At 37.9% G+C, this 27,070-nt stretch overlaps 1 protein-coding gene across 1 annotated transcript in view; it reads left to right on the top strand.

Annotated features, from left to right (window-relative positions):
* The first annotated feature begins 12,864 nt into the window (after positions 1–12,864).
* STK17B (serine/threonine kinase 17b) overlaps positions 12,865–27,070 on the top strand; it is a 30,881-nt gene continuing 16,675 nt past the window's right edge. The window contains exons 1-2 of the mRNA XM_059927313.1: positions 12,865–13,108; positions 22,476–22,641. Coding sequence (XP_059783296.1) covers positions 22,520–22,641 — 122 coding nt within the window. The 5' untranslated portion in view covers positions 12,865–13,108; positions 22,476–22,519. The remainder of the gene's footprint in view (positions 13,109–22,475; positions 22,642–27,070) is intronic.

The following is a 27,070-nucleotide window of genomic DNA, read 5'->3' as shown; positions in this document are numbered from 1 at the left end:
GTTCTGTGCTAAATCTTATTACTTCAGGTGATAAATCATTCCTGATTTTCCTAATTCTCACCCAAAATGGCCTCAAGCAATCCAGGGAATGAGCATGGCCCGGCCGGTTGGGGAGAAGTGAATGCTAAGTTTTGGGGTGATAACAGGGCTCCTGGTGCTGTACGTGGCCGCAGGTAAGCTACCCAGGGGGTTCAGCCTGCCTTGCTATCCGGCCTTTGGGTCCTCCTTTCTTCCCCAGTGTCCATGGTTGCTCAATCGTAGGGCTTCCTATAATGTTTCAGAAAAGGGTGGGTGTGGGAGAGGAGCGAAAAACGGTCAGATGATTTTGCTCTCTGGATAGTCCTCTCTCTTAGCGGTGGCCCAGATGGTCTACAGTCTGCAGTTCTAGACTGAGCCCTCACCTCAGTTGGGAAAGTCACTCTCAGAGTCTAGTTTCTCATTTGTAACATGGGACAATTCTAGCCTTGCTTACAGTAAACACAGGACTGTTGAGGCTCAGACAGAATGTTGCATGTGAAAGCTCTATTTTCACTCTAAAATGCTGTCCGGCTTTCAGGTGCTATTAATATTAGCCTATCCTGTGCCACATTCACATGCATGGCTGGCCAAGAAGCTTCTTACACCTGCTCAGGACGGAGCTGCTAGAAGGGGATTTTCCTAGGTCACTGAGTAATGGAAATTGTCTCAAAGGTACCGCCTACTTTTACCTTGAAACAGCAACCTTCTCGAGATAGGCTTTTAATAGTGAGAAGAACTCAAGGCTTGGAAGATTAAAAGAGAGTTAAAAACTATACAAAACTAGTCTATTCTGATACATTGTGTAATTTATTCGGGCAAATATAAAGGTGCTGTTGGCCTAAGTTAAACTGAGCAAGTCTCATTGAGGTAATGGGAACTGATCAAATCTTTATTTTCTGCCATTTCCTGTTCTTAGCAAGTGGAGAAAAAGATGCCCTGGGTGAGAGACAGGAAAAAATGAAGACAAATGAGTTCGTGTCTATGCAGCTTCTCTCAAACACACTAAGATAATCATCTGCAAAGTGCTCAAAAACCTCATATTTTAAAAGATGCACCCCTAAATTAGGCTTGCAAGAATAGGTTATTATTGGTTATAATGTGTGCCTGTTTTTCAATTCCTTAACCTGTTCTCAAGGTGGGGTGTGCTGTTGTATGCTTTTCTGTTGACTTCTCCTGTAAACAGACCTTTCCTCTGAGAAGTTAAATGTGGAAATATCCAGATCCAAGAACCCCTACACTCAAACTTGGACAATCAAAAGCATAAGAGGGGAAAAAGCAATGGATTACTTCCCTCCTATGTTTTCCCTAAATTATTTTGAGACACTACTTCAAAGGATCCTTAATCTGAGGTGGTATTTCAATTGTAGAAGAAGATGCTTTTTCTAGTCAAAATTAATTTAAGCCCCTCATAATCTGAGTTAGCATAAAACTGGGAAGATGTATAGGGCCTAACTTGTCCTCATACTTTTCACTTTTGAAATCTAGCAAGAAAGTGAGCAGAATAAAAATATTTTAAGATTTGCTTGCAAAATTATAAAAGGCAGAACCATTCCAGGCCCTAGGAGCTCAAACAGAAAAGCATTATATTTTATATATCACATTAAATAATAATGAAAGGTAACCTAATAGGAACCAGTTCCAAAATCCTTCCTGGATAATTTGGTACATTTGAAATCTAGTGTGCTTTTCTTGCCCGTCTTAAGCACTCTATAAAACAAGATACTCTCAAATGTGTTAGAACATTTCTGTTTTGATTGGCTTAGAATGGCTGGAGGGCCTTGAAATGACTTATAATGAGCTAAGCACATGGCATGGCATCATAAGTCATTCTCTTCAGATCCATTTGACTGCTTTATAGAAATTGCATAACTGGGAAGTAACACATGAAAATCTTACACTCTGCTGGTTGAAAGTTGGATCACAATTCCAAAGTGTAGGTAAAAGTTTAGAGCTAGAGAAGGCCAACATTTTTTTCATCTTTCAAAATGTTAAACATTTAAATTTATTTATGTAGTTGCTTGTTTTCTATAGTAGATAAAGCAAAGGGTAAGTTTATTTTGCTTTTTCTTTCCTTTAATTAACCTTGGTTGATTTGTGGGATTTCAGAAAGACTGATGTTAAAAGAGGTCAAGATATATAACTACAGAAGTTAACTAAGAAATCAATTTTTGGTAGGATAGTCAGAGTTATTAATTGCAAGCAATTAAGCATCTCTGGATGATTAAAGCTGAAAAGAAACGTTATTTAAAGGATATTGTGCAGCTCAAAGAACAGAGATCCGGGCTGGAAATCCAGGGTCAGGACAAGATAACCGTGAATAATATCCAGATTCACATATGTGGATTGTTCAGGTGAAGATACCACTGCTGCCCAAATACAGGATTGTACACTGCAATTTGTGCTGTCGACACAACTAACAGTGGACAAACAAGGTGCCATTAGAGCTACTGCTTATAGGACCTGATCTCCTTGCCACTTCTCCTTCTATCATAAACCTGTTCCTGGCCCCAGTCTCACTTTCTCCAGGTTCTAAGGCTCAAGTGCGTTCAGTTGGTTGGTAGGACCTAAGGTAACTGCTCCTGCCCTAGCTGCAAGGGAGGCTGGGAACATGAGTATTTGGCATATTCACTCCCATAGACTCCAAAGGTGAGGAAACACTGGAGGGGTTAAGATACAAGGTGACCAGAGCATGGCAATTGTCTCAAAGCTGAAAGAGCAAACTGGTCACTATGATTAGTACAGTAGTTCTCAATCTTTCCAGTTCTCAAACTTTCTACACTCAAAAATTACTAAGGACCTCAAAGAATTTTTGCTTGTGTAGGTTGTATCTATCAATATTTACCATATTAGAAATTAAAAGAGGAATTAAAAAAATATTTATTAGTTTATTTTAAATAATAATTACACCTTAACAATAACAACAGTTACATGTTAACATAAACGACATGTGTTATGAAAAATAGCTATACTATCCAAAACAAAAGAAAATAATAAGGGTGGTATTGTTTTACATGTTTGCAATCTGTTTAATTTCTGGCTTAATAGAAAGCAGTTGGATTCTCATATCTGCTTCTACATTAATCTTTTGTAATATCACACATTCTGTAATCTCTGGAAAACTGAATCATACACTTGTGAGAGAGTAAGAGTGACAAGGGTAAATATAATCTTAGTGTTATTATGAAAATAGTTTCAACTTTGGAGAATCCCTGAAAAGGTATTGGGGTCTCCCTACCACAGCTTGAGAATTCCTAGATGAAAGATTTACTTTGTGATTGTAATTAGATGATATATATTATATTGAAACACACAATTCTCTGGATCTTCTTCTACATCCTGTTCACATATATTTTTATCCAAGACTTTGACATTTTGCTCAGAGGGTGACAGGATTGAGCCTATATCAAATTACTATTATGATGATATTTTGAATAGACTGCAAAAATAATAGCAGGACCATATTTTGGTTATTTTTTGGAGTTTTGTCCTCTCCTTTGATCTCAAAGCTTATTACCAACTCTAATATCTGATTCTATAGTTCCCTAAATTTGGATATTGTAAGCAATGATAGACTCATTTACTTTTTTTAAACAACCTTGTTATTTTTCAACAGTTTTAGATTTACAGAATTATTGCAATGATAATCCATAGAGTACCCCACAACCAGTTTCCCCTATTAGTGTCTTACACTAGTAGGGTACATTTGTCATAAACAGTGATTGATATTAATTCATTATTGTTAACTAAAGTTCATAGTGTATTCAGATTTCCTTAGCTTTTGTTTAATGTCATTTTTCTGTTCCAGGATCCCATCTAGGACACCACATTACGTTTAGTCATCATGCCACCTCATGCTCGACTTGGTTGTGACAGTTTCTCAGACTTCCCTGGTTTTTGATGACCTTGACAGTTTTGAGAAGTACAGGTCAGGTATTTTGTAGGATGTCTCTCAACTGCGATTTGTCTGATGTTTTTCTCATGGTTGAAATGGGGTTATGGGTTTGGGGGAGGAAGACCACAGAGGCCAAGTGTCATTCTCATTACAAGTGTCATTCTCATGACATCATATTATTGGGTACCTATTATCAAAATGACTTATGGCTAATGTTAACTTTGATCACCTGACTGACGTACTATATGTCAAGGTCTTCACCGTAAAGTTACTCTTTTTTTCCTCCATTTCCATACTGTGCTCTTTGGAGGAAAGTCACTATGCACAGCCCACACTTAGGAAGTGGGGAGTTAGGCTTCACCAACTTGAGGGTGGAGTGGCTGCATAAATTATTCATATTATTCTTCTGCGTGGGAGAATTGTCTATTCTTTCCCATTTATTTATTAAATCATTTACATTTATCTGTACGCACTCATGGATATTTATTTTATACTTTGGGATATAAGCCAATAGTACTTTATTTATTATGTAGCTCAAGTTGTCCCAGCTTTGGCCATTGGGGTCTGGTTCAGGTGGCTCCTGAGTCCCTTTGACATACCCCCATCATCGTGTGGCCATTTTGTTTGTTTCTTTGCACTCCTTTCTTTCTGATACTACACAATGTTCCAGGCTCACCTGTCTGTTTCCTGCCCCAGTCCTAGAAGCATCAATTTCTCCAAGGAGCTTTGTTTCCTTTTATTGGAGGAAGATAGTAAAAACCAAGACCTGAGTGATAGGTGTGCTTATTGGGGTGTCATTGCTTTTCCGTGCTCTCAGCTGACAGAGCAAGGAGATGTGTATGTATATTAACCCATGCACGCACAGATATCTATAAATAAATCTATATGTAAACATCTGCATCTATATTAAACTAAGCATTAGTTCATACCAACATCTCTAACTCTAATCCATTGCCACACGGATCATTCTACCCCCCGACTTCCTCTTGCATTTGTTATATATTTGTAAAGTTATTTTAACAGTGGAGAAATTTTGTAATGGTAGGTATGAGAGGAAACAAAAGGATGAAAAGAGCAGGAACTCCAGCGACTAAGAAGAATTAAACATCCAAGAGCCTGTTCTCTATTGTTCATAGCTACAGTTATTAAATATCCACAGTAAAAGACCTTATAGAGAGTAAGCTTAACTCTCGTTAGTACTGTATGAGTAACTCAGGTTACAGTGGGAAAGTATATAACTTCCCTGTCTCTTAATTTTCTTATCTTCAAAGCAGGCACTTTACTCACAGGAGTGTGAGGTTTAAATGTTAGCACAAACAGCAAATTTAGAACAGGGCCAGGATCAGTATTCACGACCTATTGTTACTATGTACCCTATGGGGTAAGTATATTATTATTTCTCTTTTACAGATGAAAAAACAGAGGCATAGAGATATTATAACCTGCTCAAAGTCTCACAGCTAGTAAATTACAGACCCACTCTCTCATAAACTATGCCCTTTAAAGGTTTTCTGAACAGCTCTATACTTATATCTCTTTCTTCTTTAAATGACGTTATAAAGTGCTACTCTGTAAATCTAAAGGGAGGGCTAACTACTGAAAAGACGCAAGGATGCTTTAAATATTCTTGATGTCTCTAACTCAAATCCATTGCCACATGGATCATTCTAGCCCCTTCCTCCTGCATTTGTTATATACTTGTTGTATACGCAGTGATCATCATTATCATTTCCACTACATTACCACCACTTTCATGCCATGAAAGGACTCAGCTAGTGGAGTAGATTGGCCTTCTCAATGCTCATGCTGTCAACTTAAGCCACTTGAGACAAAGGTCACCCAAGAAGGGAGTTAAAAGTTAGCTCTGCCTTATCTATACCTGTGACTGCTTGTTGTAAGACGACTCACATAGTGAAGGGTTCCTGGAAGCTTTACTACTTCTTACCTGCCATGTGCTCTGGGGAATGTGACACCAGGTCATGATTCATGGAATTTGCAGTTGGTAAAGGAAGTGTCTTAGAGGTGAAGAGGGAGGAGATTTGACGGGGAGAACTAGTAGACATTTATCTACTCAAATAAGTGACAGTTTTACACCCTATATTTATTTATTTGCTCCACTCCATATCTACTCCCCTTTAAACACTATGACTCTAATTCTTTTATCATACATAGCCCTGGACGTCACTATTTGTTGACCTTACAGTTTCATTCTGAGCCTGGGTGCCACTGCCAGGTAGATTCTGAAGGGGGAAGCAGCCCCCTCCCTCTCCCCTTTCCTTATCACCATTTCCCCCCCAATTATCTCTCTTAGCATCCATTATAAGATTTGAGGGAAATCATAAGCGTCTTATAAATTCATTTGACAAATATTCATTTAGGACCTACTGTGTCTCAGGGGTTTTGCTAGTCACTAGGTGCGGTACTGAGCCCGAGAGATATACGTAGTCCTCCTCCTCAGGGAGCCCGCAGACCACTGGAAAATAACATCAGCTTGTACGGATGGAGGACTTACTCTTGTCAGGCACTGGGCTCTGTGTGCACTATCACACTGAAATCTCACAGAGGAAGCTATTACTATTATCCTCATTCCACAAAGGAGGAAACTGAGGATTGCCCAAAGTCACACAACTAGGAATGGGTGGAACTGGGACTGGAGTACAGGTCTGTCTGATGTCACACACTTAACCACACATCCATCCTTTCTCTCTCTCTCTCTCTCACACACACACACACACACACACACACACACACACACACCTCTCAGGAAGCAGGACCTCAGAGCTTGATGTGTTTGTGGCTGGAGAACAGTAGCTCTTCTCCAACTTTGCTGAAGTTTCTACTGAATACTTTGATTTGCAAATATAAAGGATTCTCTGAAGCACAACCTTAAACAAATTGTGGTAGACAGCTGGGAGAGGACAGCTGCAGACAGAAAAATGTGGCCGGATGCCCCGTGGGCGGGGGAGGGGGGGGATAGATGTGCAGTGAGGCAGCTCCAAGGAGAGGAAGCAGTGACGGGTGGAGGTAAGAGGGGCTGACAGATTAGACCGCCTGGACCCCAGACCACAGTGGAAGGGGGCTTAAATATTCTAGAACGCACTGTCTTTATCAGGTTATGCAAATACAACTAGGATATAAGCATGTTTTTCTTTGCCTGTATCATTCAAGTGATTATTCGAATAAATTTAAAAATCTTTTTTTTTCCTGAAGTATGTCTGATATAATGAGGTGGAAAGACCTCAGGATTAAAAATCAGGAGACCTAAATTCTTGTCCAGATATGCACCAGTAGTTCAGTTGTGTGATCTTCTGCAAGTCCCTTAACTTCTCCCATTGCAGGTTTTCCTCCTAATATAAGAGAATTAATCTACTGAACCTTAAGGATTTTTGAAGTTCCAAACTGTTCTGATGCCATGATTTACCGAGAACCTACACTGTGTCTAGTACTGCATTAAACAATTCAAGGTTTAGAGGCAATTAGAAGGCATATTTCTAGCCCTCTGGACCTGTGCTGTCCAATACAGTAGCAACCAGCCACGTGTGGCTGTGGAGCACTTGAAATGTAGTGTGACTGAACTATAATTTTATGTCATTTTAATTAAATTTGAATTCAGAAGCTAATACTGTATTCAGTTATTGAAAACCTTTATGTTTGAAACAATGTAGGGATATGAATCTTTTTTCAACAAATTTTGTACAATCTAAATACAGATCAATTGTTTCTGATGAAAATTTAGCATCCGAATTGGGATGTGTTGTACATATAAAATACACCAGATTTAAGACAATATTAAAAAAGGATGTAAAATATCTCATTAATAATTTCTTATTGATTGCATGTTGAAATGACAATATTTTGGATATATGGGGTTAAGTAAAATATACTATTAAAATTAATTTAATCTGTTTTTACTTTTTTTTTTTTAATTTATTTATTTATTTATTTTTGGCTGTGTTGGGTCTTCGTTTCTGTGCGAGGGCTTTTCTCTAGTTGCGGCAAGCGGGGGCCACTCTTCATCGCAATGCGCGGGCCTCTCACTATCGCGACCTCTCTTGTTGCGGAGCACAGGCTCCAGACGCGCAGGCTCAGTAGTTGTGGCTCACGGGCCCAGTTGCTCCGCGGCATGTGGGATCTTCCCAGACCAGGGCTCGAACCCGTGTCCCCTGCATTGGCAGGCAGATTCTCAACCCCTGCGCCACCAGGAAAGCCCCTGTTTTTACTTTTTTAGTGTGATTATGAGAACATATAAAATGACATACATGGTAGACTTCCCTGGCGGTCCAGTGGTTGACTCCGTGCTTCCACTGCAGGGGGCGAGGGTTCGATCCCTGGTTGGGGACCTAAGATCCTGCATGCTGCGCGGCATGGCCAATATGAAAAAGTAAAATGACATATGTGGTTGCATGATATTTCTTTTTTTTTTTTTTCTGGCACTGCTGCATGCTTTGGTGCTTTGGAGAAAATAACAGTGTCACCTTTTGAGGAAGACATTTGTACCAGTCTGAGTCATTATTCTTGTCGGGAAAGACTTGCCCTAATTACCTTTGCTAATAGGGCGTGTTTGAAGAGAGCCAGGGGATGCGAGGTCTCTGTGGTCCCCAATGCTTCCAAACTTGGGATGCTGTAGGCACCATGGATAAATGTACCATGACTTACATCTGAGTGCACTTGGCACTCCTACCTCCAGAGAGGGGATCTTTTTGGACTAGCCTGTCTCCATTCAACATGAGTACCCCTGCTGGGGGGAGGTTTGAGTCAAGTGCCTTCAGAGGCTGTTCCTGCCGCCACCCTAGCCCACACCCCGGCCAACCCGAGTCTGGCTGCTGTTAGTCTGGCCACAAATTTCTGGTTTATTCAATTGGAGATAGTGCTACCTGGAGATAGTAGTACTTGTTTTGCTCTTTCCACATGGATTGAATTGTAGGATCTTGACCCAGAAATAACAGGTAAGGCTTTCTTCAGAAGGAGCATGTGTCAAGGGCAGGAGTTTTGAATTTGGGGTCTTTTCCTCTGTTTAAAATTCTGCCCTCCTCTCTGCATCTGTAGGGAGTAAATGTATGATCAAGGAGGACCAACTTCTCTGGTCAGTGTGTGGTCAGCATGTGGTGACTGACCTGGTGTGATTGGGAACGGTCATTTTCTCTGGAGAGAATGTGGTGAGTATGGTGGCATGATCAGAAAGGACCAGCATCCCTGGTCACTGATGGGGATTCAGTTGGGCTGACTGAGGAGCACCATTGTATTAGTTTGCTAGGGCTGCCATAACAAATACCATAGACTGGGTGGCTTAAGCAATAGACATTTATTTTCTCACAGTTCTGGAGGCTAGCAGTCCAAGATCAAGGTGTCAGCAGTTTTAGTTTCTTCTGAGGCCTCTCCCCTTGTCTTGCAGATGACCACTTTCTCACTGTGTCCTCACATGGTCATCCTTTAGTCTATGTTGTCTGTGTCATAATCCCTTTTTTAAAAATTATTTTTTAAATTGAGGTATAATTGACATATAACATTAGTTTCAGGTGTACAACATAAGATTTGATATTTGTATATATTGCAAAATGATCACCACAATAAGTGTAGTTAACATCTGCCACCTTACATAGTTACAAAAAAATATTTTTTCTAGTGATGGGAACTTTTAAGATCTACTCTCTTGGCAACTTTCAAATATGCAATACAGTGTTATTAACTATAGTCACCGTGCTGTACATTACATCCCCATGACTTATTTATTTTGTAACTAGAAGTTTGTACCTTTTGACCCCCTTCACCCATTTCTCCCATTCTCCATCCCCTGCCTCTGGCAACGATCAGTCTGTTTTCTGTATCTATAAGCTGGGTGTGTGAGTGTGAGTGTGTGTTGTTTTGTATTTAATTCTATGTATGAGTGAGATGATACAGTATTTTTCGTTGTCTTTCTGACTTATTTCACTTAGCATGATGCCCTCGAGGTCCACCTACATTGGATAAATGGCAAGATTTCATCCTTTTTATGTCTGAATCATATTCCATTGCATATACATACAACATTATCTATTCATCCATCTATGGGCATTTAGGTTGTTTCCATATTTTGGCTATTGTAAATAATGCTGCAATGAACATGGAGGCACATATATCTTTTCCAGTTAATGTTTTCATTTTCTTCAGATAAATACCCAGAAGTGGAATTTCTGGATCATAAGGCATTTCTATCTTTAATTTTTTGGGGAAACTCCATATTGTTTTCCATAGTGGCTTCACCAATTTACATTCCCACCAACAGTGCAAAAGTGTTCCTTTTTCTCCCCATTCTCGCCAACACTTGTAATTTCTTATCTTTTTGATAATAAGCATTCTGACAAGTGAGAGGTGATATCTCATTATCGTTTTGATTTGCATTTCCCTGATGATTAGTGATGTTGAGTGTTTTTTTCAAGTACATGTTGGCTATCTGTATATCTTCTTCGGAAAAATGTCTATTCAGATCTTCTGCCCATTTTTTAATCGGATTGGCTTTTTTGCTATTGAGTTGTATGAGTTCTTTATGTATTTTGGATATTAACCCCTTATCAGATATACGATTTGAAAACATTTTCTCCCATTCAATAGGCTGCCTTTTCATTTTCCTGATGGTGTAATCTTTTTGTCTCGGATTAGGGCCCACCTATACAATTTTATTTTACCTTAATTGTCTCTTTAAAGGCCCTGTCCCCAAATACAGTCATATTCTGAGGTACTGGGAATTAGGACCTCAGTGTATCAATTTGGTGGAAACATATTCAGCCCATAACCACCACCATTTCTGGTCAGTATGTGGCGTTCAAGGATCAATTTAATGAACTGTGCAGTCAGAGGCAATGACTACAGAATGACCATTAGGTCACATGGGGATTTCCCACTCAAGGGAAGGAGAGCAAGAACATGCACCTTTGACATGGCTATGAATGACTTTAGGTAAATGAGGTAGGATGAAGGGATGTGCTGACTCCTGAATTTTGGTGCAAGGTACAGTAAAATGGTGTACATTTTACTGATGGTACAGTGAAGATGGTACAGTCTGCTCCTCAGCACCAGGAGTTCCTCGTTACTTGAACCACAGTGCCTGAGACCAAGTAAGTGTAGCTGAATGTCCCTGATATAGTGAGCTAAATCCTAGCTGGCAAATCTGACATCAGGCACAAGGGTTAACAATCTATTTAGGGGCAGAAGAGAAACACAGGGAACAAGTATAAGCCCTGCACCGAGGGACAGAGGGAAAAGAGGTGATCGGGCTGGGAGTGGAAAGTAGAAATCAGCAAAGATTTGTGATTTCTGGAGGGGGTAACTTCTTCAAGTTGGAAATTGATGAACAGGTGCTGATGAGGAGGATGGTGAAAAGTTGGAGCCTAGGCAGAGGCAGGAGAAAACAAGACATGAAAAGACCTATCAGCCTAGCAGGATGATTGGTTAGAGCAGAGGACTTGTGACCACAAGGAGGGTTGGTTTAAAGCAGTGACGGGAGAGAGAAAGGTCTGCATCTAGGTGTGAAGTGATGTGGTTAGATGGGATTAGTGACAGAAGGGAAGATAGACTGAGTGTGAGGAGATTGCTAAGAGCTGGCTATTGATCAAATGTTGATACTGAGGAGGTCCAGAGTTAAACACACACACGCGTGTGCACGGGCAAAAAGGAAATCACTGCCATGCTGCAGTCGTGAGATTTCCGGAGGTTACTGGTTCCAGTGCTGGTGCTGAGACTTCTAGGAACCACCCCTGTGTTCATAAAAGAAAAGATGGGGACAGTCTCACTGTTTGTGGATTCTTAGATAATAATAGCTGAAAAGTCCATTTCAGCATGCAGGGTTTTTTTCCCCTCCATCTTAACTTGTCAGTCCAATTGTTAGCAACAAGAAATTAGACGGATGGAAGCAATACTCTCCAAGTGACAAGGTTTAAGGACTAGACACATTAAACTGGGATGAGTTAGTTAAGTAACAGCAAGGAGACGAGTAGATGACTGTGAGGCATTTTATGCACTTATCTTGGGAAACATACAGTACGGAAGAGCAAATGGACGGCTTGATGGGAATTTGCTCAGCTTACTGGGATAGAACAAGAAAATCTCCTCTTTAAATGTTGACTGAGTGTTGAAGTCTTTTGAAAGAGAACGATTCCCCTCCCAATATATTTTCTCAATAGTCTTCTACAATTACTGTAAATATACTTTGCAACCAACCCTAGATTATATAAAACAAACAAAAAACCCGCAATTGTGTCTTGCACAGGACTTTCAAATATTTCATTCTCTTGAAGAGACAACAGATCCTGAGTAGCTTGCTGAGGAGCTTTCATCTTTTGCCTTAGTACCCTATATGCAAAAACAGCAATTCATCTTATTTGGACTCTCCCTTCACTGCCTTCAACCATGCCTCAGAAGGACTCAGTTCGCTGGAGCGGACTTTAGCGGTGGGGCCCAAGTTCCATAAATCCCCCAGCGATGTTGATGCTTGCCAAGTTAGAGCGAACTGGACTCTCCACTGGCCGAGTGTGTTCAGGTGATAAGACGACCGGGAAGAGTCAGAAAACAGGCACAGAAGTTTGGGAATGAGTCAGAAGCAGCGACTAACTTTCCTTCTTCCCTCTCCCCAGTCTCAGATATTCACACCGCGTGGACTGCCACTCGGAAGGCCGGGATGCACTAGGTCGGAGTCACAGCCCCATGCGCAGTCAGGCTGGCGCCCTCCTCACTCCTTTCTCGCAGCAATTACGAGAGCGCGCCCCACCTGCTCTGCAGCTCCGCCCAGCTTCCGACCGCCGGGCGGCGGCCCCACCCCCTCACCACTGAGCCCCGCCTCGCAGCACGCGCCGCTGGCCGGCGCCCCGCCCTCTCCTCACGTGACAGCCCAGCCCTCCATGCACGCTCGGATTGGCTCTCGCGACCGGGGGGTGGGTTCTAGCCTACAGCTCTGCCCCGCAACGCGGCTGCAGTTTTCAAACCTCAACTGTAACCTCCCGTCACCGTCTTTGCTGCCGTAGCCGGGAGCCACCTCACGGGGAGGTCAGGTCACAACTGTTGGCCGTTGTCCAGAAGAGTAAAAGTGGGTCCTGCCACGCTCGGAGCTACCCGGCACCTCACGGAGCTAGAGCTGGAGAACGCGTCTTGTCGTGCCCACCTGCGTGGGGCGGGACTGGAGCCCCCTTGGAGGGGGCAGCCTCGGGAGAACCTGCTGCTGCCTGAGCGGTCAGTGTCTTCCGCCTCGCGCGTCCGCGGTCCTGCCGGGATTGGCGGGTGGGCTCGGGGCTGCGACTCCAAACCCCTGAACCAGCCCCCTTTACCCGTGGAAAGGAGACCCAGAACGTGGGAGGGGTCCCGAGGAGGGATCCAGGCGGTGTGGGCGGATCCGGGGTCCCCTCTGACCCCCGGCCTGGGGAAGATGGGCTCAGACACCGCCGCCCCCAGGTGGCCCGACTGCTCCGAATCCCTCGCCGCATTCCGGCTGGAGTCCTGCTTCCCTGGTTCCCTCGGGTTCGGCGCTGGGAGCGGCGGCTGGTCCTCCCAATACCCTTCTCAGCCCGGGGAGCGCGCGCGGGCGCGCGCGCGCGTGTGTGTGTGTGTGTCTGTCTGACTCTATGTGTGCGCGCCGTCGCCTGGCCGGCACGGACTCTCCCTGGGTCGCGTCCCGCGGGGGCCCCCTTCGCGACCGGCTCGATCGCGACCCTTCCACGTCTCGTCAACGTGGTCCCTTCAGGACCCTGCCGAGTTCACAGCTGTGGTGTAGGCACAGGACGTGTTCACATCTGGACTCGTGGACACGTCCTGCTCACAGCTGTCTTTCGTCTGGAGAGAAGTTTGTGCTCATCTTGTGGGGGATTTTCAGTTACTACTTGTGAACAGTTTTTTAAAGTCAGTGAATAGAGAAGTCGAGTTGCAGTTGTTTCTGTGATTTCCAGCGATCTGGTTTTATTTTGACGCCATGTAAACCGCAAAGGGTACACGACCCATCCTCAAACTATACAACTACGTGACGGCTACGATTTTGACATTTACCCAGCTCTTTGTTTTAGTGTAGGGAAAAGCTCTTCATTTGAATTCCCTTCGAGGGGCAAGTAGAGACGAAGTTGAAAGAGACTTTATGGGCAGCTGGTAGCTGATGTTCGTTCTTCCTCTGTCTGTGATGGGACTAGAGGCCCTCCAACATCAATTTGCAAATTGAAATTAAGGAAAAGAAAACATTTTAAAGCCACATGCTGATCAGAATTCAATTATATTAGGTCTGTGTGTCACATTCACTGATTGTTTTGCCAACGTAATGTTTACATCCCTGGTACTGATGATAAGCAGTGATGTTTGATATGGTGTCACCCCTTTAGGTTCTCAAGCCTTTGAGAATGTGACCTGAGACAGCATAGTCTACTGAGATGATTGGGCAATTGGCAGCAAATGTAACCTGGCATTTTGAGCCCGGGAGCACAATTTTATTAAAGGAAAAGATGATAAACCTACTTTGTCATTGATTCACCATTTTATAGTTTTATAGTAAACTGTCCAGAAGTAGTTTTCAACAACTTCCAGAATGTTTGTTTTATAAATGTTAAACTACATACCCGTAAAATTGTGTGTTTTTGAAAAAGCTAGTCCATAGAAGCAGTGTCCTAGTTTAAGACCTCTCTTCTTCCCCCTTCATCCTCCTCTGAGCAGATGTTCAGTTTTTTAAAGTTTTTCTTATATTTTAATAACTGAAGTTGTTAATAGCTGCTTTATTTTTGAGGTACATATCATACATTTTACATCATTTTTCTAAATTATGGATCTGAAATTGAAGTGAAATGTATTTACATGACAATATATTCAAGTTTTAAAAGTAAAAGTTGTGTTATTGAAGGCCTTTCATTTTTGTGTGTGGACAGAATGGTTGTAGTTTCTCTTGGGCTCATTGAATACTGAATTACAATTTGGTTAAGATAGAATCAGTTTTTAGGAACGTTGGGACTTGACTAATTGATCACTGTGTCAGCATATTAATAGCAAAGCTGAAGAAGGTACAGGCATTTTATGGCATGTTTCCAATTTCATCTTTAGACTTGCACTGACAGTGTTTTACTGGTGTTAAGTAAACATTTAAATATGTTTTAAAAGCTTTGTTTTTGAAGCTGTTTGATAATTGTAAGAGAGAATTTCCTTATCAAAATTTCCCTGTTTTTCTCTTAGAGACCTAATTTAAAACCCAGGAATCAAGGAAATCGATTGCTGACACTCTCACTTTATCCTAAAATTGTCTTACAGTTGCACGTATATTATATTGCGGTGCATATTTCCTGTAAAAAAATTGGCAGCTAAGTAGGACAGTGCTTCTAGAGGTACTGCTTTTAAAGGATTTTGATTAATTTTTTTTTTTTAAAGAATTCTTTGTGTTCTGTGGGTATTGATTGTGTCAAAAACATTAAGTCATTTATGTACTTACTTTCCACTTGTGAAAACTTTAAATGTTTTAGTTATTTTAATTTTCCACAATATTGATGACAAAATTCAATGATTTTTTTAAAGATTTTTTTTTTTTTTAATGTGGACCATTTTTAAAGTGTTTATTGAATTTGTTACAATATTGCTTCTGTTTTACGTTTTTTGGGTTTTTGTTTTTTGGGCCACGAGGCATGTGGGATCTTAGCTCCCAGACCAGGGATCGAACCCACACCCCCTGCATATTGGAAGGCGAAGTCTTAACCACTGGACCAACAGGGACATCTCTCAATAATTTTGTTTTTAAGTATTTTATATTCTATGATAGACTATTATCAAAGGGTATTTCTTTGATAATAGACAAATATCTATTATCATAATAGACATTAATAGATAATAGACAAATAATTAACAAAGGTACTTAGGAATTAAGTCACATATTTTTATATAAATATGTTGTGACAAATGTAAGTTTCAAGACATACTTTGTTCATTTTTTATTTCTTTAATTTATCCTTTTTCCCCCAAATATATTTAACCTTGAACTTCAGTGCCACTTTAAACATCTAAAGTAGTCAGTTTCTTTTAACATTTATATGCAACACGTCGTTGCACCCTGGACCCTTTGCAACTTCTTCAAAAGAGGGAATAGTTATACTTGAAGCATTTAAAAATCTTAATATTAACAGTGAGATGATAGTTTCATCTGTAATCCGAGGATCATATTCCATTTTGCATTGTAATACTTACTGAATAAACAGTACTTCAGAGATGCTGTAAGTAAACAGTGCTTTATTTTACAACAGAAACTTAATTTTCCATCTGATGAATGACAAGCACTGTATGTTTGTTGGCCCACTATATTTCCGTTTTCAACATCTTTCCATCCTGGTCCATAATTATAGGGTTTAATTCTCCTTCTGAAGGTAGAAGAGACAGCACCTGGCCTTACCTATCATGGCACAGAATCAGGCCTGGGGTCATTACCTGGGACTTTAGCCCTTGGATAGTATATACTAGACTGGTTAGACTAGAGTCAGTTAGCTGCCTTCCTGTTGTGATTTTCAAAGGATTAAATTCTTGAATTATGCTTTCTATTCAATCTTAAAAGAACAAACAAACCTGTTAGTAGAATACATATAAGGAACGGTCTCTTCCTTGAAATTGAAAATCATCATCATCCCTTTCCCTACACAAATACCTTTGCTTCTGATCACTGACTAATTAAAAATGGATCCTTCTGCCACACTAGCAGAAAGTTCTTCCTTTATTTTGATGGATTCTAGATAAATAAATCTCCAGTTCCTCTGTTTCCTAGGGAAAACTTGGTAGCTATAAATGCTAATGTAGAAAGAAAAAGTTATTTCCCTGTCGTCTTGTGCCTTACTTTGCTTTCCATTGCCTTTCAAATTTACCTCATGAAGATCTTGATTTATCAGTCCTTGGCAGGACAAGTATCTGGATTTCCTGATTGAGGCAGCTCTTAAAATATTGATATTCTTAGCTGAAGTAGGTATAGTAACATGTGGCCACCTAGTTTGCAAAGATAGGTAAATACAAAATAAATGGCCCGTTGGTATTGTATTAAAATATATGATATTATAATTTTATCCATGTTTCCAGACTATGACTATCCTGTTTAGAACTGAAGTTCTCTGATAGCAATTTAAAATATTTCTTATTTTATTTAGCCAAATACTGAATTAAGCGGAGATTAGCTGCATTTGAAGCTCCAATATGATAATTTCAAGATGGATCTCAAGTTCTGCTAAACCCTTGAAGATATAAGATGTACCTAAAAATTCTTCTTGCTATATTTCATAATTCTTAACAATTCAGTTCATCAGACATTTAAAAAAAATTCCTACCAGGTGCCAGACACCATGCTGGGAGTTTAGGCATGAAAGCAAATGGTTGCAACCCTTCAGACACTAAATATAATTGCAGTCTAACATGTTACATGTTGAGGTAAAGAGGTATGTCAAGGTTCCTCCTATTTGGAGCATAAAGGACAGGCATTAAAGGCAACCTGTGGGTTTTAGGCAAAGCTTCCTGGGGGAGATGACATTCTTTGTTGAGGTAAGAAGGATGCATACGAAGAGTTTTTGCATTTAAAGAAAGGTAGAAAGGATGTTCAGACAGAAGAGTATAAGAGAGGTGTGGAGGCAAAAGATGAGCTACAAGTGTGGCAGGAAATGAAGCTGGTGCGTACCTGGCCTCAAAGGCTTTTGTGTGCATGCTATAAGGACTTGAACTTGTAGGTACTGGGAAGCTAATGCAAGGATCAGAGCAGATAATTTAATTCTCTAGATGTTCTTATTTAGTGTTATATGATGTATTCTATTTTATAAAACATTTTTATGTGATAACTTTGAAATGAATATCGTGATGAATATTTTTAAATAGAGCTATTTAGAGGTTTATAGGGACTGTTTGTCTTACTTTTGATCACGTCACGTCACATTTGCTTTCTCCCTTCGAGTAAATTAAGGCCCAGATCAAGCCTAACATTTCCTTTTTTCCTTCCTTCACTGATCCATATCTGAATTCTTATTGTGATTATTGTAATGGGAGTTAATGAAAAAAAAACTTTGCAAATAAACTTGAGGCGCCATTTTTCCTAGTATTGATAGTATTGTGTAATTGGAAGCTTAATTGTATCTTGCCTTCTTCTATTATCCTCTTACTGTTTTTAGTGCCTGATTGTGTCTATAATTGTGTACCTACTCATGTGTGCGCACACACACACACAAATTTACGTACTAAGTCCCTTGAGATTTTTTATTAGTATAGCCTAATAGTGTTATGAGATGAATTTCAAATGGAGTGAGACCTATTGGTAATTTAGAATCAGTTATAGGTCTGTGAATTATGGTAGAAAACAAGAAAAGGTCTGTGATTGTTGGAGTTAAAGAGAATTCAGTGGGAAGTTTAGGAAGATGCAAGGAAAGACAGCTGATTGACAACCTTCTTGTGCCCAAGGATTAAATCTTATATGAAGGGCAGCAAGCTGTTTGTGGAGGGATTGGTGGACAAAGGTGACATTCTTGCTCCGCTATATGCAAAATTGGCCAAAGGAGAGGAAATGGAAAAAATATCTAGGCTGTGGCAACTGGTGCAAGTGCAGTAAATAGAAGGAAGCTACACTTAAGGGATGCTATATGGATCCCTAAGGCAGTTTGTAATATAGGTACGTTTGCAATAAGTAGATAAGCTTAAAGTTCAGCCTTCAGAAATGTGCTTTTCCTTTTTTCTGAGACATGGCTTGTGTTTCCAGCGTATTCAGAGACAGAGTAAAATATATCACAATTCAGAAAATGATTTTTGTACTAACATGTATTTTAAAAACTGCTGATTACCCAATGCTGTTTTCAGCTGCATTTATAATCATACAAATATACAAATACCATGGTACATTCATCCATTATGATGACCAACAGTACATGTGAGGGGAGGAAAATTTGTTAGGTAAAAAATTAAACACAAGCCAATGTCTAGTATTAGGAAATGCTATTAAGTAGCTTGATTAATAGGCCCTGTTTGTATTAACACTATTTATTTCAATCCTTTTTTTAAAAAAGGTAAGTTTTTTTTTTCCTTCTAATATAACTGAATAGGTATTACAAAACTTAATACCTATTAGTATTATATTTTGGATATCACATTTTGGATTTTTTTTTTGGAGGGATCCCGGGATGAATCTGGATTTTCACCAAGTGATATCATAATAAAGGCATATGTCTTAAGGTTACAAATTATTATTCATTATATAGAATTATAACTATAACATTAATTCAGAATTTATGAAATTGTTCTTTCTATGCAGTATTAAACAAGGTATTAATTCTTGCTTAGTATTTACCCTAAATGCTTATATGGTCTTTGCATAAGAACAGACGTTATTTGGATAATGAACACCATATGCTCTAAATAAATGCAGAGAAAACGTTGAGGCCTTAAAAAACCTGAGCAATAATGGCTCATGAACTTCCAGCCAAGTAACACTTAATGTGTAAAGAGATATGTTTTGCTGTTAAAAATGGATGAGTTTTTGCATTTAGAGTCTAGTCATATATATTCAAAGCCATCTTTTTTACCCAAAGGCATTTATTAGTTTTCGTCTGTACCTGCTTGGTGTAGATAACTTAAACACAGGAAAGTATAAATACTGCCATAATCTCACCACCCGAAGATAACCACTGTTAATATGTTGCCATAGTTTTCCAGTATTTTCCTCTATTTGCTTTTATATTTAACAAAATTATGTAACATATATCAAAAATTATATATAACAAATACATATACTTTATATGACAAAATTATCATACTGTAGGTAAAGTTTTGTCTTCCTTTTTTCGTTTAGTATTATATGAGTCAAAAATATTCTTTGAAAGCACAATTTTTATTAGGTATATAATATCCTATTATTTAGGTATATTTAGCCATTTCCCTATTGTTGGACTTTGGGATTCATTCATTCTACAAGCTTTTTATTTTTTTAACTATTATAAATCATGCTTCATTAAACATAAGTCTTTGACTATATCTAAGATCCATATTGATTCTTTTGAAACTTGAGAGCAGAAAATAATTATTTATAAAATATATCTCCATTCTACTAGATTGTTATGAATAGATCACTTTTTAGCTGATATATTACAGCATGAGATAAACAGCTTAGATTCTAGAATCTAGATGAGGTGAACATCTTAGAATCAAGAGCCTGTACTCTCTCTGTATGAGTGAATTTGACATGTTCTTGTGCTCATGTTTCCTAAGGCCTGATTTGGAACCATGTTGGGAATGTAGCCCAATTTGTATCTATAATACAGGTATATCCCTTCTTTCTATATATATGCTAATAACATAAATGTGGTCATAAGCATGCAAATTCATAGACTTAAATTTAGGGAAAAAAATCTTAAAAGTCCAAAGATGACCTGAAGAAAAAAAGGTTGAGCACAGAAATTAGTAACCGTATTGATTTTTCAGAGAAGAATATGTGACCAATGAAACTGAGTGCCATCAGAACTAAAAGTATACAAATAGTTATCAAAACAGAATAAAAAGACAGAATTTAAGAGTTGAGTTTAAGCTAACTTGGGGTGAGAGTTTTGTATATGGAAATATAGGGTACAGCTATTCAAAAATGGCAGAGGACTGTGTGGAGAGTATCTTTCATTAGAATATTAACAGTATTTATTTATTGAACAATCATGATGTGCTTTCATGACTAGCACTGTACCAGTGTGATTCTACATGAGTTCATCATATTTTAATTTTTAATATTTAGAGCACTGCAAGATACATTCTATAATTCATCCATACTTTAGGGGCAGCAGAATTGAAGCTGTCCTCACTAGTAATCACAGAAATGCAAACTAAACCACAAAACTGTCTGAATGGGGCAAATGTTGGCAAGGAGATGATAAGCTCTCCTACCCAGTGCTAGTGGGATGGAAAGAAGGGACCGACTCTGTGTCTATGTTGCCTTATTTATTTTTAATTTAAACAAAATGTGGCAAAGTAATAAGATTGAAAACCCCAAGTGTTTGTTATATTTGTATCCCTTCCTACACATTTGAAATATTTCTTTCTTTTTTAAAGTAGCTGTATTACTTTGCTAGGCTGTCATAACAAAGTACTGTACATCGGGTGACTTAAGCAATAGTAATTTATTTTCTTACAATTCTGGAGAGTAGAATTTTGGGATCAAGGTGTCAGCAGGGCTGGTTTCTTCTGAGGCCTTTCTCTTTGGCTTGCGGATGGGCTTCTCCCTATGTTTTCACATGATCTTCCCTCTACGTGTTTCTGTATCCTAATCTCATTTTTTTCATAAGGCCATCTGTCCTCTTGGATTAGGGCACACCCTAATGACCTCATTTTAATTTAATTACCTTTTCTCCAAATACAGTCACTTTCTGAGGTACTAGGGGGTTAGGACTTCAACATATGAATTTTGAGGGAAGGGACATAATTCACACCATAACATTAGCAAAGTTAAATGTCTCATAGCTGGTATGATGGATAAATGGGATTCAGACCCAGATGTGATTCAGTCCAAATGTTATTTTCAGAATTCTACACTGCTACTTTTGGAATACTAGAGATGTACCTCAAAACTAGTTAGGGCTTTGTTTTTTCAAAGGACACAGAAACTGAAAACACTCCCCTCTAATCATACTGCGTACTTGCTAAGTTGAATATAGGTGGCATTTGAATTTAGGAAGATAAAGAAAAGAACATGTCAAGTAGGAAATAAGGGGAGGAAAAATGTGTCAGAGAAGGAACAGAAGCTTAGGGGGTTCTTATAAGAGGGTGCTAGAAGAATAATACTGGATTTCTTATTAGATAGGCATAGCAGAAAAGTCAGGCATATCTTAAAATATATAGTCTGCTGTTATTATATGAATTCAGTTAATATGAAATAGTAGTTTTAATGTTAAAACTGAATACTCATAAATATCATAAAGTTCCAGATAAATATGAGCTTCAGTTACAGATTAGAACTCTAGAATAAGGCTTTATATGTGGTCAGTCACTCATCCAACAAAATTATAGAGCTCTTCATGCATAGCAGGCTCTGTGTTATGTTCTGCCTCTAAGGCCTATGAAACAAGTCCATTTCTTGTAGTCATTCACATGTCAGTAACATAACTCACAACATGTGATTTTACCGTCAAATTTGTTTGGCCATGTGAAATTAAATATAAAATGAATAATCATTACTGTGCTGTGTTAAATTATCTTGTTATGTGAAGATATAACTTTAAAGAATTAGAGTTTAAAAATGAAATTGAATGATTGTTTGTATTACAATTTTATTTTAACTGTTTTTTTAAGAATTTGGGAGGTCTTACAGGATTTTTCAATAGTTTTATTCTGAAATGAAGTCAGTAACTTAGTTCAGGTACCATAGAGGTGATACCAGTTTATGTGTATGCTTTTTGTTTTTCTTCCTTCTGGGTAGAATATGCTCTTAAATCTTCTTCTTTCTTTCTTTTTTCTTCTTTTTTTTTTTGGTTGTATCTTATAGCTATATTTGGAGCTGTACAATGGCGTTATAACGCACATCCTATCTGAGATAACATCTTTTTTTTTTCTTAATTGCATTTAAGTTATATCCTGCATCTTCTCTTTTTTTAAATAGGTGAAAATAAGTGACTGAAGAAGCCTACCTGAGAGTCATCTAACATGTCGAGGAGAAGATTTGAGTGTCGAAGTATTTCGGGCTTGCTAACTACAACTCCTCAAACTCCAATTAAAATGGAAAACTTTAATAATTTTTATACACTTACATCCAAAGAGCTAGGAAGGTAAGGAAACTTTTGATGTGTATGTGTTTAGATTCACATTTAGGATTTCTGTGAGTTTCTATGAGTTTCATAAAACTCACTTGATTATTATTTCGCAATGATTAGAAAGAAAAGTCCTCATCTCTGCTGATGTTATACAGAGTTTAGTCTTAACTGACTTGGAAATCAAATCCGTGGAGGGTTAGTGAGCATATGTGATACATCCCACCTCGCTTCAGAGCCCATGGTAGGAAGTCAGGGTTCTTACTTGAGGCTGTGCATGGGAAGAGGCAGCTTAGCACAGTGGACTGCCACATCCAAGTTTGAGCTCCGCCATTTACTATTTAACCTCAATTAAATTACTGTACCTCTTGGTTCTGTAGTTTCCTCATCTGAGAACCAGGGATGAAGATAATTGTTATCTATTTTATATGGTTGTTGTAAGGATTAAACTAGTTAATATTTGTAAAGTATTTAGTAGAATGCCATAGAAGTTTTTGTTGAATAAAAAAATTTTTAATTCTTAGGATATTGTGCTGGGCTAAAAAAAATAAATATGGAGATTCTCCTTCTCTTTTCTAAACAAAATGAATTGACTCATATTTGATAGTATAATTCTGTATGACAAACAATGCATGTACTGTAAGTAAAACCTGTATTTACACTGATACTAATCTGTTTTGGTTTAACGAAGGTGTAAATTCCTTATGACCAAGGAGTGAACTGAGATTATGAGACCATTTAGCGCTACCATTTTAATATATATGAAAGTTACAAAAGATATACCAAATAATTTGTTATATATTCAGCATTTTGAGCTTTAAATTAAAAACACTTAACAAAGGGTGGGAGGATGGTGATCATTTTCTGTCTTCAGTTTGATCTTTACATTAAAATGGTAAAAGTCCGTGTTTGTATTGATAGATGCACAGTAAAATAGCGTGAATGATTTTTTATCTTTGAAAATCTCAATGTGAAAACAAAACTTGACTGAACGAACCATGGCAAGTAATTCTATTCTTGGTGGTCTTTTATGTCAAGGATAAAGGCTAGTCCTGGCTTTTTCACTTGTCAGATATTGGATGCAGTCTTTCTTTTGCAGAATAAGGGTGATAATATCTACCTCATCAGACTAAGAACTAAATGTGAAAGCATATTTCAGTATTCATGTCATATTTATTTAATTTTGTGTGCAAAATATTTGGGTCTTCTAATGGTTTTTTTTTTTATAAAATATAGTTTCAAAACCCTTTCAGAATGTTTTCAAGAAATAGTTTAGCTCTAAATCTATATTATTTCTCTTTGCATTATACAGGAAAGAGTAAGTGTTCTTTTAGTTGTATCTCACTATTCATTAAATAGTCATAGAATCTTTACATTAGAAGGACTTCGGTGGTCAGTGGCCTTCTAATATAATTTTTTTATACAGTGCAGCAGTCTTTTCTAAAATTTTCCTGACAACTTTTTTACCCAGCCTCAATTTGAGTGCTTCAGTGATACGTAACTCACTACCTCAGAATGGTCTGTTCCATTTTGTGGGCACCTCTTGGGCACAGAATTCTGTTTTCTATTCTGCTAACCTCTACCCACTATACATAGTTCTCCTTTTGTAGCTGTATATAATGTCCGTGTAAAAACCCTTCAGAGATTTGAATATAGCAAAATGTTGCCAGTTTCCTTAAATGGTCATCTTATGACCTGATTTTCAGACAGGCTTCCTTGATCCAGTTATCCTCTTCTGGACCACTTTGTATTTTTTCCATCATCAGTTTTGAAATGAGAAAGTCTAGAATGGACACAATATTGTCAATATCTCATCATCTAGAATACAACAAAACTTTATTGAGATAGCCTGTGTCGGAGCTGGAAAGACTAATTTTTTTTCTTTGAGGGTTTTGGAGAACTTAAACTTCGAGAACAATATTAATAATTCTAAGTTGTTTTGTAAATGGGGTGCCATCATAAATCACAGTCATAAACTTGGCTCAGTATACAACATGTTAGAGAAAAAATTCATGGTAGAATCTGGTGAAAACAAATTCAGATGGCTAGTATTTCATCTTCTAATACCTTCATGAAAGAGACCTAACTTTTTTCTTTTAATTGATATGGGCTAATGAGTTACATGGTAAATATTGATGTGTCTAATTAGTAAACCTTGATAAATTGGAAATCGTGCCCTTTCATCTGCCATGAACTTGCTTTAAATTCTTTCAGTATTTTACCAATTTTGATATTATCCCATACTTTTGCAAAGTGAAAATTAGGATCATAATCTTGTTTCTTCTGAGGCTCGTACATTTTGAAGCATACAAACATATAATTCTAGCATGTGGTGATTACAAAATTACCTTTATAAATCAGTTTTTTAATTAATTTTAAGATGTTAGTGTTTCAGAATTTATTTTTCTTCAGAAAATTAGAAGAAAATATGTAAAAGTTAACAGTTCATTTTTGATTGTTCTCAAAAAACTTTGCATTGTTCCTGTTTTTTAACATGTTGGGTAAGTTTTTTCCACCCCTCCCCCAACTGAATCAAGGTTTCATAGGACTTCTTGCGGTTAGAAGGGTGAGGCAGATGCAAAAATAAACGTCAGCTTCCTTTGTGGCTTACCCTCCCCCATCCTTTCACATTTTATTGTCTATTCTAGAATGTAGAAGGGTAACTAACAAGGCCTTTTAGCTGCTGGGAAATCTAGACAGCCTTGCCTTTTTAGGTTATGAATTAAGTACTATTGTTAAGGGTTTTAAATTTTCTTAAATGTTTCTGTTAAATTTGATATAGGAACATTATGTATTAAATATTATTTTTGATACTTCTAAATGACAATTAGCATTTTAGAATGGAAAACGAATACTTGCTTTTTTTCCCTAAGTCATCTGATAATTATGGTAAAAAGGTTTACCTTATTTAACAGTACATAAATGAATATGTATGTAAAATTTTATTTGAGTCTCAAATAAGCTTTAAAAATGTAAATGCTTTAAGTACAGTATACAAAATAGCACAATGTATGGTACTATAGTAGGTTCATAACTCTTGCATTCATTCAACAGATATTCAGTTCCTATTATGTGTTAGTTAGCGAAGTGTAGATTTTATAATTACTGTAGTAATTAGGACAGATAGGGTTTCTGCCCTCATGGAGCTTTTACTTAGTGGTGAACATTGGCAAATTATTACCAGTATCATTTGACCATCTTTGCTTTGCATTAATGAGTACTATACTTGTAAGCCTCATGAGAATACCTGAAACAATTAGGTAAAAGTGTTATTATTTAATTTTGCTCTTTGTTCCTGAGAAAATTCTGGCTTATAGATATAATTGTAAAATTACAGCAGAACTTAATTGTCACAATTGGTACTATAAAGTTTTTCAGGTGGACAGATTTCTTGGCTAACTAGTTTGTTTCCTAAGATTTACAAGGTGAATTTCTTCATAAAACTCAAAGTTTCCTTTTTGCTTTAGACAAATTTTCACTTCTAAATCTAAGTAAGAGTTGGCAAAAGTGAATTTACCTCTTTAAAAAAAACTATCTTAAAGGGAGGAATTGTTTTGTAATGGTAAGAACAGAAAGCTAGGATTTCACATTCCACAATTTAAGTCGTGGTACTCCATTTCCATATATGACCTTTCATGAGTCATTTACTCTTAGTTTGACTCAGTTTATCCAGTATAAAATCTATAAAACATGGGCAGTTTGAGTATAAAACAAAGGGACTGATTAACTTTTTTGTGTGCTCATTAAAATGCGTTGATTTGTATTCCTTTTGTATATAGTAAGAAAATATAATTTAAATTAAGCATTCTCAAATCTTAAATGAAAAGTTCTATCAAAAAATCAAGTTTGTGCATACAAATTTTCTGAGTTGATATTTATTTTGATAAATGTAAAAGAATCAAATTATAGCTTGGCCACTTTTTTTAAAAAATAGTTCTTTGCATTAGTAACTATACCTTCTCAGGTTGGTTTCCAGTGCTTTTCATTGGCACCAATTTTGAGGAAATTTGGGATATAAAGAGTAGGGATCTTTGTCATCCTGCCGCTTGAGAATAGCAAGTAAAAATACAGTCAAGCTATTTATTGTCCCTGACTCCCACCCCAAATCCCAAGTGTATTAAAGATAGGTTTTTATTTATACCTGATTTGTTAGTATCCAGTGAGTCATTTGAGCCTTAGGATAGAAGGTGTTAATTTTGGATCCCCTGGACCAGGCTTAGGAAGTTTATGGATGGTCTTCGAAATCTGAAAACCTTCTGTAATTATATGTAAAACTTTCTATATAAGGGCATGTGTGCATTTTTCTGGGTAGGCAGTCAATAGCTTTTATTAGTTTCTTAAAATAATCTGACTCAAAGTAGCTTAGGTCTTTGAGAAACTAAATTTTGGGTGACTAGTCTTAGAATACATCATTTGCCAGTCTTTTAAAATTTTGGCTGAAATGTTG

This window comes from Balaenoptera ricei, chromosome 7, assembly GCF_028023285.1.
Source record: "Balaenoptera ricei isolate mBalRic1 chromosome 7, mBalRic1.hap2, whole genome shotgun sequence".
In the NCBI taxonomy this organism is placed as follows: domain Eukaryota; kingdom Metazoa; phylum Chordata; class Mammalia; order Artiodactyla; family Balaenopteridae; genus Balaenoptera; species Balaenoptera ricei.
This window is presented reverse-complemented; position numbering and strand designations above follow the sequence as displayed.